At 35.7% G+C, this 11,408-nt stretch overlaps 1 protein-coding gene across 4 annotated transcripts in view; it reads right to left on the bottom strand.

Annotated features, from left to right (window-relative positions):
* The window catches only part of LOC145683866 (choline/ethanolamine transporter flvcr2a-like), a 117,662-nt gene continuing 106,254 nt past the window's right edge, over positions 1-11,408 (bottom strand). For all 4 annotated transcript variants that reach the window (XM_081755515.1, XM_081755506.1, XM_081755488.1 and 1 more), the window contains exons 7-8: positions 7,567-7,677; positions 1-1,530 (exon numbers count right to left, since the gene is read on the bottom strand). In XM_081755515.1, the coding sequence (XP_081611641.1) occupies positions 1,218-1,530; positions 7,567-7,677 (424 nt within the window). In that variant the 3' untranslated portion in view covers positions 1-1,217. The remainder of the gene's footprint in view (positions 1,531-7,566; positions 7,678-11,408) is intronic.

The following is an 11,408-nucleotide window of genomic DNA, read 5'->3' as shown; positions in this document are numbered from 1 at the left end:
TTTTCATGTATCTGTTTATTAATCTTATTTCAAAATATTATATTTTATAAAAGTTCAGTAAAATACAGTCTTCAAGTTTAAAACTTGCTTTGTACTTAGATTATTGTTGATCTACAATAAATATCTATTGTATAGAATAATACTTCAATATACACAATTAAATGTATAAAAATACATTATTTTGATTCTTGTGTTTGCTTGCAAGAATTGATCATTTTAAAAATATACATAGTTTTAGAAGTTAGTACACTTTTTTCTTAAAGAAAGCCAGATAATACTTAGTAAATTTATACATTCCAAACAATAACTAAAACTTAATGTAATTAATCGTAAACCATGATCTAAATATTGTATACTCGGAACAGTGTTGTTCAAAATACTAGAACTATGCATGGAAAGTTCAATATTTACACACACACACACACACACACACACACATATATATATATATATATATATATATTGAAGTAATATGAATTGACTGCTGTATGCGGGAAAGTTAAGAATAAAAATCTTAAGATGTTGCTATAAATAAAACGTTACTGATGAAGAAGTATCGGTGAATAATGAAATTGGAAGAAATAGTAATGTTCTTAGACAATGATACGATCCATTTCTCAATATCTAAGGGAGAGTGGTTACCGAATTAACAATTACCCCATTCTACATAATAGAAAATTAAACGATACGCTTCCCACATTAGTGTACAATAGGCTAGCCGATGTACAGTAAAATAGACAATAGCGAGAAGCCTAAACTCCCCTCTTGGTCCCTTGATGAAGGTTCCGTCTCGAGAAACTCTTACACAGTGTTAACTCATCAGTATCTAGGATCGTAGTGCTAATCTCACTCTCCAATACATCCTTAAAATATTTTAGCTTTAACAATGATTCTGTTGTTGTAAAACGTTTCTAAAATATGTTGTTCATACTGCAAAACTTCTTCGAGATATAAAAGTTCTGAAAACAAAAATGTTATTTCGTCATCATAATTGTTCACCTTCAGCATAAAAAAAAGATGCATGTAAAATCCACTTGAAAATCTAAAATCACTCTTGTCGTATTTTTTAGAGCACAAGTCCTGTACAATTAAAAGTCAAAAAATTGTCTTTTTAAGTACTTGTCTCTCTAATTGCACATATCTTTTAATCAGACTTTCCTGTCTGATAGTATTCTCATATTATGGTTTACGTCATCATAATACATACAAAAGCATCTTCAGGGAGTAGTAGTATTTACGGTTTCTACAGATCTCTCTAGATCTTGATTCTCCATCTGAATCGTCAAACGCCGCAAATCTGACTTGATAAGACAAGTGAGTACTAGCCCGAGTGCTAGAGCTGCCACTAATGTGAGATTGCAGGCAATATCACCGAAAGTGTTCAGAAGCCACCCACAAAGCATAATGAGTGCAATACCACAGATCTGTCCAGCTACGTTTAACAAAGCGGAAGCACTGCCTTCAGGCTCTGGATACGTCAACTCCACTCCAAACTCAAACCCTATGGATAAGTATCCTGTCATGAAGAACCTGAAAAATATATGATGGTTTTTAATACACTGGAGACTGATCAAACAGAAAATAAATTACTACTGGTGTACTACGAAAAAAGATAAAATAAGTGTTCACGTAAATATTGTTCATTAAAACCTATTTTATTCGTCTTATTTACCACAGTATCAATTATGAATCAGTGTTCGCAAGTTTCCTTAAGGAAATTTCCTTCGACTGCCAAAATTTTCCCTTATCTTATCAAATTTTCCCTTTTCTTATCAAATTTTCCCATTACTTATCAAATTTTTCCTTTTCTTATTAATTTTTCCCTTTTCTTATCAATTTTTCCCTTTTCTTATCAAATTTTCCCCTAGTTTGTTGAGTGTCTGATTCTTATGACAGAAGTTATGTAGTAAGATTAATTTAGCTATATTAAAGGAAGTGCCAACCACTTTTATTTTGTTAATTTGTTTTTTTACTTCTATTTATTTAACTTTTTTCTTAATTTTTTTACACACACACAAAAACACCCGGACTAGAATGGGTACAAATTATGCTATTTTGAACAGAAACACACTATTGTTATTGTTTTGGCTAATTTCTAAAGTACAAAGAAAAGTTTAAACATTTATGTTGGTCAACTAGTCTGCACGAGAATTTCTCTGAATTTTCACGTTTTTTTTCGAAAAAAATCGCTTTTTCCCTTTGGCTAAATTTACTTATGAAATCTCCCTAGATTAGGGAATTTTCCTTCAAATTACGAACACTGCTATTTATAATTTACTTGAAACAAATTGATTTCTTTTTTTTTTTTTTTTTTTTTTAGGTGACTTAAGTCCGTTCATGGCTGACAGTAACGTTACTCTCAAAGCAATACTTCTCCATAATGGGAACTAATTTCCTTCTGTTCCGACTGCTCACGAAGGTAACCTTAATGAAACTTATTGGATTTCCACAAACTGCTTCTCACACTTATCCAATACGAAAAATACAAACGGTATATCGGTGGAGATCTAAATGTATTGCATTCTGCTTGAGATGCAGCTGGGATAAATAAATTACTGCTGCGGGGAACAGCAGGAAAAAAAAAAAAAAAAAACACTATTGTGGAAAAAATTGGCCTGGTCGCAATGAACTCGTGTCTTGATATAAAAATGTGAGGAACATTCCTCTTGTTGACCCTAAAACTGTGCATATACCTCCAGTTTTTGATAAGACCTTTGTGAAAGCCATGAACCAAACATTACCTGGATTGATGTGTTTGCGACAGACGTTCCCCCAAATTAGTGATATTAGAATAAAGGAAAGAATATTTGTAGGACCACAAATTAAGGAATTAATGAATGATGAGAATTTCGTTGACTTGTTCAGTGATGTTGAAAAAAAAATGGCATGGTTGTTCTTTGTAAGATCTGCAAGAACTTTTTAGGCAATCATAAGACAGAGAATTATAGTGATATTGTATATGAACTCGGGAGATCCTACCACCCATATGGGATGTAACATGCCACATAAACTGCGTATTCTGAACGATCATTTGGACTTCTTGCCAGATAATCTTGGTGCAATTAGTGGGGAATATGGTGAACGCTTTCACAAGTATATTTTTCAAATGGAAAAGCGATATAAAGGCAAGTAGAAATGAAATGAAATGAAATGAAACCTTTGAGATTTACGTCCCACGTTTATGCTGGTTGGGCTAAAGGAGACGGTGATGATGAGGAATGAAATTGTGGAATGAAGAAAGTGGAAGGAAACGGGAGAACCCCGAGAAAACCCACGCACGGCATGTTTGTCCACCACAAGTTCATTTGGCGCGAGCTGGGATCAAACCAGGGACCCCACACACCAGAGGTGAATGCTCTACCACTGAGTCACTGCGGTCAAGGCAAGTAGAGTGCAGCAATATTGTCTGACTACTCCTGGACATTAGGCTGAGACATTTCTGAGCTAAAGTTTCGCAGAAAACCGGAAAGGAAACATTTTTATGTATGTTTCTTAACTTTTATTTACTTTTATGTTGCTCATTGCTTTGATTTCTTTGTTTAATTTAATTTTGCAAATTAACCTCCTGTTCAGCACCTAGGGTATATGACACAGAACTTCTAAACGTGGGTTCCGAAACACGCGATTTATCTATATTCAAAAGAAAACCGGTTCGAACGGGGATCGAAGCTGCGACCCTCAGCAGAAGAAGCGAGCGTACTAGTCACGAGCGTCACTGCTTTCCCTTTGATTCCTTCGTATATTAACATTGATTTTTAAACACTTTAATTTAGGTACTTCTGTTATGAGACCATATCCTAATGATACCAGTATGTATTTACGAAAGCTGCAATACGCATGTACAAGAAACATTCTCACATGAAAACTGAGGCCTATGGAGAAATTCTTCTATCAGATCTGAGTTCAAAGGCGAATTATTTTCCAGGAACAGTTTGTTTTATTTTGATCTTGTGTCAAAAAAAGAAGTCTATACACCAACGTAATCCTAACTAGGCCCTATATATAAAACTACATGAGCTGACATAAATTATTGAGCACGTCCTGTAGGGCTACAATGATTAAATTTGGCATTATTGTAGCTTGCCGGAACTTACCGACAGAAAAATTGCCAAAAGTGAATGTTTTTAATTTTTAGGGGGTCTAAAAAGGGGATGAAGAATTTCCCCGTTATTTAAATGGGCTTTTTTTTTGGGGGGGGCCTATAATCTCATGTTTTAGGTACTTAGATTTGTAATAAGAACTTGAAATTCGGTGTGCTTGTATGTTTTCGTTAGCGTTGCCTAAGTGAATTATCAGAAATAAAAATTTCCAAACATAGAGTGGTTTTATAGGAACTGAAAAATCTTTCCCATGTTATTTATATGGGATGCCTTCTATACCTCAAAATGTATAGGCATTCCCGGCAGGATTAGAATGATGAAATTTGGCATGATTGTACCTTCCAGGACTAACATACAGCAAAATTGCAAAAACTGAATATTAAAAAAAAAAAAAAAAAAAAAAAAAATAGGGGTCTAAAGGGGGATGAAGAAATTCCCATGCTATTTAAATGGGCATTTTCTTGGGATACAAAATCTTATCTTTTAGATAGTCGAATAGGAAAAAAACCGATAGAATTGTGGGTTTAAGAAATGCGAGGCCGTTGGCCGAGCAAAGGTAGTGTGGGGGCGAAGCCCCCGGATGGGCAAATTCAGAAAATATGAAAGGCAAGTTCAGGAAATTCACTGTTGATGCAATGGCCAATAGATAAGAAATGCGAGGCAGTAGACCGAGCGAACTCGGGGGTCTGGGGGCGGAGCCCCCAGCTAGCCAAAGGCTAGTCTATCTATATTATAAAATTGAAAATGACAATGTTTATGATTCTTAATCTCTTCAACCACCCGACCAATCTTGATCAAATTTTCGACATAGATGAGATTCGGACCTGGGAGTGTTTTTATCTATCACGTTTACTGTAATGGTAGAACTTAAGGGAGGGGGAGGAGGAGATATAAAAAATAAATAAAACAACTTTTGAACCAAATAACCAATCTCGATTAAATTTTCAACATAGATGAGGTTCGAGCCTGGGAAAGTTTTTTGTAATTTCACTTTAACGGCAGAACTTAGGGGAGTGGAAGGGGAGGGAGAGATATATAAAAATAAATAAAACTTAATAACTCTTAAACCACTCAACCGACCTTGATCAAACTTTCAACATAGATGAGTTTCGAACCTGGCATGGTTTTTATTATATCACTTTGATGGCGCAACTTACAGGAGGGGGAGGGAGGGAGATATTTAAAACTGATCGAAAATGACCGATATTATTGTTGCATCTACAGTTTTCAGGGTCTCTGAGAAGAACAGTGACACTTTCGATGCTGTTTAAATCTAAATTCAGTCCCGCAACTTGAGGAAGGGGAGGAGGAGGGGGAGCTCCTGTCGGGAATCGAACCCGGGTCTCCCGCGCCAAAGGTGCATACGCTAACCGCTTTTTTTTTTTTTAATTCGTCCCAACCGGGATAATGTTCGCCATTGGCAATTCGCGCAATTTCTGCGTAATCCAAACACGACAGGGACACAAACACAGAAAGATCCAGGACAGTTAAAATCACGACCTTGCTCTTCAGGGGGATTCGAACCCCCAGTGGATTGCGCCTCATGATCCGAAGCCGAACGCCCGAGACCACTCGGCTATTGCCACCGGCCACTTAGCCACGAAGGAGCTCTATAAACAAGCTCTTAGAAACAATCAGGAAAGCTAACATTGATATACAAATATTTTGCCCCCACTTTCAACATCCAATCGCCGCCACTGCATTAGTGTTATAAATGTAAATATAGGCTAACATTAAAATGCTGTACTCAGTGTTCGAATTATCGGGGCATGGAAGGAAAATCTCTCTCTGTAAAGAAACAAAAGTATCGCTAAGGAATGTGTTTACAGGGACATGTACTGCAAAATGCACGTGTACTGTATGGATGGTAATTTTCGTTTTATGGTAAGTACATCTCAAATCACTGTTTAAAAAAAAAAAAAAAACTCTTTAATTCGCACTAACTCTACTAAAAGGAAAATACTCGTAGCTCATTGAATATTTTTCTAGGATTTCTGCTACAAAGTAATTTATAACGAACAGGGAAAAGAAGAATTTCAACTTCAGTTTGCGACTGTTGTGCATGATGATTGTGGCTGGTGACAAAGACGTTTTGTGCGGAAGTAATTTTCTATCTACTGTTGTATATCCCAGATCTATTCTTCACGTTGGAGAAAGTATTTTCTGGGCTAAATACGTATAAACTCAGAAATGACTTTGTCCGTTATGAAAAAGTTACTAAAATGTTGTGCATAAAAGAAGACTATTAGTATCCATATGGGCCGGTTGTACAATCCGCGGCAAAAAACCTGCAACATGAACATATAAGTTTGTTGTGAAATGACGAAGTCTTTTGCTTCAAAATAAGTGTGCACGGGGGGAGGCCGAGGTTTATCCTGGCGTGATTCGTTCCACTTAGACGTTACGTTCATTCCCTGTGCTGTTAGGCGTAGTTTCACAATAAACTTACATCCTCATGTTGCAGGTTTTTTGCCGCGGATTGTACCATGTTTGCAACACATGTATTTGCACAGCGCAGCAAGTTTCGAGGAGAGACGAAATCTGTCGTAACTGCAAAATAAATATTTCTTGTTGGAAACAGACTTCATCATAATGATAGTTAAATTTACTAAGCTGACCTTCTATTTGAATAATAATTTAATAAATCATATTTAGGTCGCATTAGTTTAGGGCCAATGGACAGTGCTAAAGCAAATAGTCAGGCAAATCCAGCATGAATTGCTTGATTGTTTTCAAATACAAGAACTCAATTCTCGAATAATAGCGAAGACCTGTTCCATTTAGTTAGTTATCAGTTTTGATATGAAAACTAGTTTTGTCTTTGTCACAAATAAGTTCCTTATCATTGAAGGTAGAAACAAGTTTTTTTCTTTTTTCAAAAAAAAAAAATAACAGATGTAGAAGGAAAATCAAGAAATAAAGATAAAAATGCTAGTTGTACTGGAGTTGCAAACCGATATATTGAGATTGAAGTTCGATATAGAATTCTATAAAAAGGATTACCATCTTTCTTCTGCAAATGTGTTTGCTTTATCTTTCTCTAACATAACAGTTTATTATTTAAAGAAAAAAAAAACAGACATCGAGATTGTATTTGTAGTGTTATGTCTTTCTGAGTGCGGGTGCTTTTCCCTCCTCTTTGTTGTTTATGATTGGATATCATACATAAAATCGTGGCTTTTAAGTTTAGTTCTTTCTGGAGAAAGGGAGGCAGCAAATTATGCCATTGCACGGGACGGGAAATTGTCTTGGGCCGGCTCTGTACGTGAGAGTGTCCGTAAAAGATGGTGTTCTGTCCAGTAGTAATAATAAATGTATTTTTGTTAGGAGGAAACAATCTGTTCGTATTATAGAGGTGTCCGTTATGGCAGGTTTCGGTAGTAATAATTTCTCAGCGTGTGAAGATGAAGCTCTTACTATGGAAATTACAAATAAAAAATAATACTAGAAAGCAATGTATTCTTACCCAAGAGCTGCTCCTATACCATAAACAATTCCTATATATCCAGCCTGCAATATAAAAGTATATGCTACCATTCCTGCAACTGCCATTGCATACACAATTATAGTTGTCCCTCTGAAAAACAAAATTAATAATAAAATAGAGTAATAATAATAATAATAATAATAATAATAATAATAATAATAATAATAATAATAATAATAATAATAATAAACAATATACTTTGTGACCATTTTCATTTTCTTTAGAATTTTGCAAGAGTAATTAGTTACGAGCAGTACAGAATGTAAGCGCAATGTAAACTGAGTCCATAATATAAAACATGTCAAATCTTTCTTGTAATAAATTAAGGTGATATACTAGTAACACCCAATTAGATGGATATTATGCTTAACCAAAACTACTAATCAGATAGACACCTGATATATGTACCAGTAGCAGCTAGAATAATGAAAATGAAGACTGAACGTTGGCAATTTGTTGTTATGTCAGCATCAGCCATCGCATTACATGGTTTGTTAAACAACATGGTCGTTAATATTTTTAAAATTAGCTTATGTATATAGAGATCAAGCATGATATACTTCCGGTATTATTTGTTACTGGTGGATTTCAAATAAATGCACTACATATGGAAAGTGAAATGGTTGAGTATTGCATTTATAAACATACCGTAAGACTAGGGTTGCCAGATTTGTAAAATCAGAAAGGAGGACACTTTGACTTTAAAAATCACTAAAAGATTTGCTTTTATCGAAACTTAAGTTTGCTTCCAGATTATTTCAAACAGCACATTTTAAAGAAAAAGAAAAAAAAATAGAAATTAATACATTATTAAAGTAAAATAATACAGTAATAAAGCATTAAGGTAAAGTAATACAATTCTGTAGCCGTACTTTTTTCAACTTCCTGCGAAAACTTTCTAGGAAAAAAATGTCTCCAAATTCTTCGAAGTTGAATCATTGTTCACCTTTAATTTATGTTTACTTGTCTTTGCATGTTTAAAAGGTCACCCTTTCCTTTGTTGGAAATGTCAATGTCACAATAACAAATAATACAATTATGCATAACGATTAACTTTTGCACTTTTAGGCATGTCGTCAAATTCTTTCCGTTAATATTCGATTTCTTGAGCACTAAAATATATATGACATAGTTCGCCATAATCTTCTTTCTTGTTATATAAAATAGGACTAAAATTATATTCAGGATCACAGTTCATAGACGCATTTGAGCGAAAATTACAGGTTTTCGGATCAAAGTCGAACTGTTTCTAGTTCTAGTTATCTCCCTTTCGAGAGATTTATAAAGAAAGTCCCAGCCTTGTAGCCCAGTGGACTGCTTCACTAAATTTGTTTTAATTGTTTTTGAAAACGTAGATTACGTAAATTAATCATCATTCAATATCTTATACGAACAAATGACAAATGACAATCTACATTGTTTCAATGTAGTCACTATTGTTTTCAATAATATACATTGGGTTCATCCAACTGTAGTGTTCCACGATCAAGTATTTAATAATCCACGAATAACTTATTTATAATAACTTCATTCTAGCAATATTTTATGCATCATGAAACTTTGTGGACTTGTTTAATTAATTAAGTCTCTACACTCGAAAAGGAGGATAAAAGCGCGTCCGGCTTGGATACAAAGCCGGACATCAATTTTTATGTCCAAAATCCGGATGGTCCGGCTAAAATCTGGACGTCTGGCAACCTTGCGTAAGACGGGGTTACTTTGCACATCAGGTGTTACTTTGCATAAAATACGAAAAAGAGTTTCACAGTCCTCTGTCTGTTAAACCATGAACTGTAAAGAGAAAGTTTCAACTGCCACCGTAAGATAGAACATCTAACTGTATTTTGGTTATAATATTGGTGGTCAACTTCAGTTCTAATTATCCGAAGGGTTTGTTGTTGTAGAGGTATGGAAAGCAGTCATTATAAAGGCCGACAAAATTTGAAAGACATCACGTACAGCGGGGGACACTTCTAAATGGTACAACCATATGGAGATTTACGGCTAAGGTGTACCATTTAGAAGTGTCCCCCGCTGTACAAGAATTTCCGTCAAAGTTAAGTCAGTTTCGTAGAATACTACTGTGTACAATTTAACTTTGAAACAACAGTTGAAATTGAAGTGTAAAACGTTTTAAAGTCATAAAAAAAATTAAAAAAAAATAAAAAAAATAAAATAAAACTGGGAGAAGATGGTTTCAGCTTCTAATCGGGGTTACTTTGCATCAGTCCAAAGTAACCCATTAGATAGGAAATTATTACTGCTGGTACCTCTTGTTTTCAAATTTTAGGTAAATTTCCTATTTAGGTAGATGCCGGAATAGATTTCTTGTTGGAAAATAAATTACGAACAGTGGCGGATCCAGAAAATTAGTTTGAGAGAGGCTTCACTTAGAGAAGCTTAGTTTTTTTTTAATCACTAGACTTTTTGGAGGGAGGCTTGAAGCTTATACGCATAGGAATGACTAACATTAGATAAAAAAAAGAAAGAAAGAAAGAAATCGTGAAATTTGGGTGGGCTTCAGCCTGAAAGTCCCAAACACCGTAAATATTTAACTGATTACGTTTGGAATTATATTCTCGAACATAAAGAGCAACCAAGGGTAATCAGTTCACGGTGATTTTTTCTGTTCTTGAGTTGGCATTTTTGTGGGGGGCATATGCAAAACTATTAGAATGTGGTTCCTGTGCCGGTACCAGAAAACACCAATATCAATATTTGTAGAGTGCATGCAGTTTTGTGTAGGAACTGAAATGTATAAATACTGAAGGGAAAACATTGCACAGAAACCTTATGTTCGTATGTTGAACATACTTTTTTGTATGTTGTGCAAAGTATCCCCACCTATCGGGTTACTTTGAACCAAAGTTTATATTTCAATAACTATGGTCATACTGAATGTTTACAAATGCACTTGAACAAATGTTTTCCTTATACAAGGATAAATCAAAAAGTAAGGTGAAATTGCCTGTCAAACCCACAGTATTGTGTGTAGCTAATTAATTCTTTTCCATGTTACAGGTAATCTGGTAATAGAAATGTGACGGCTTGTACAACATTCTATGTCCACCCGTCTGGTGCTGAGAGCAACTCAAAGATGGCGCAACGACTGGAACATTACACCAAGGGGTAAGTGCGCGGTGTCATTCGTTTTTTCTGGGCCAAGGGAACAAAACCATGTGATATTCATCGAGAATTGGTGCAGGTCTTAGGAGATAGTGTTATGTCGCTGAAGCAAGTGTACGTGTGGTGTAACGCATTTGCAAGTGGTAGGAGTACTGTCACAGATGATGGCAGAAGTGGCAGACCATCAACGTCCATCACCGACACGAATGTGGCTGTCGTCAATGCCATGATTCGTGAAGACAGAAGAGTGCGGTTGCAGGACATTGCCAATGAATTGAATATGTCTTATGGTTCCGCAAGCGGTATCGTCCATGACCAACTGGGCTTCACAAAAGTGTGTGCGCGCTGGGTACCCAAGCTTCTGAGTAACGAACACAAAAACCAGCGAATGGGCATTTCCCGGAGCCACCTCACACGTTATGCCGACGAAGGAAATGTATTTCTTTATCGCATCATAATGAAACTCCGATACCTCTATGGACACCCGAATCCAAACGTCAGAGCATGACATGGAAACATCCATCGTCACCACAGGCCAAGAAATGCAAGACAATAGCATCTGCCCAGAAAAAAATGGCTACTGTCTTTTGGGACCGTCTCGGTGTTATTCATGTTGAATTTCTGGAAAAGGGTACGACCATTAATGCAGACACCTACTGCAAAACCCTGGACAGGCTGAAAGCAGCCATACGGCA

The sequence above is a fragment of the Thermobia domestica genome, chromosome 1 (assembly GCF_964235325.1).
Source record: "Thermobia domestica chromosome 1, izTheDome1.hap1.1, whole genome shotgun sequence".
Taxonomy (NCBI): domain Eukaryota; kingdom Metazoa; phylum Arthropoda; class Insecta; order Zygentoma; family Lepismatidae; genus Thermobia; species Thermobia domestica.
This window is presented reverse-complemented; position numbering and strand designations above follow the sequence as displayed.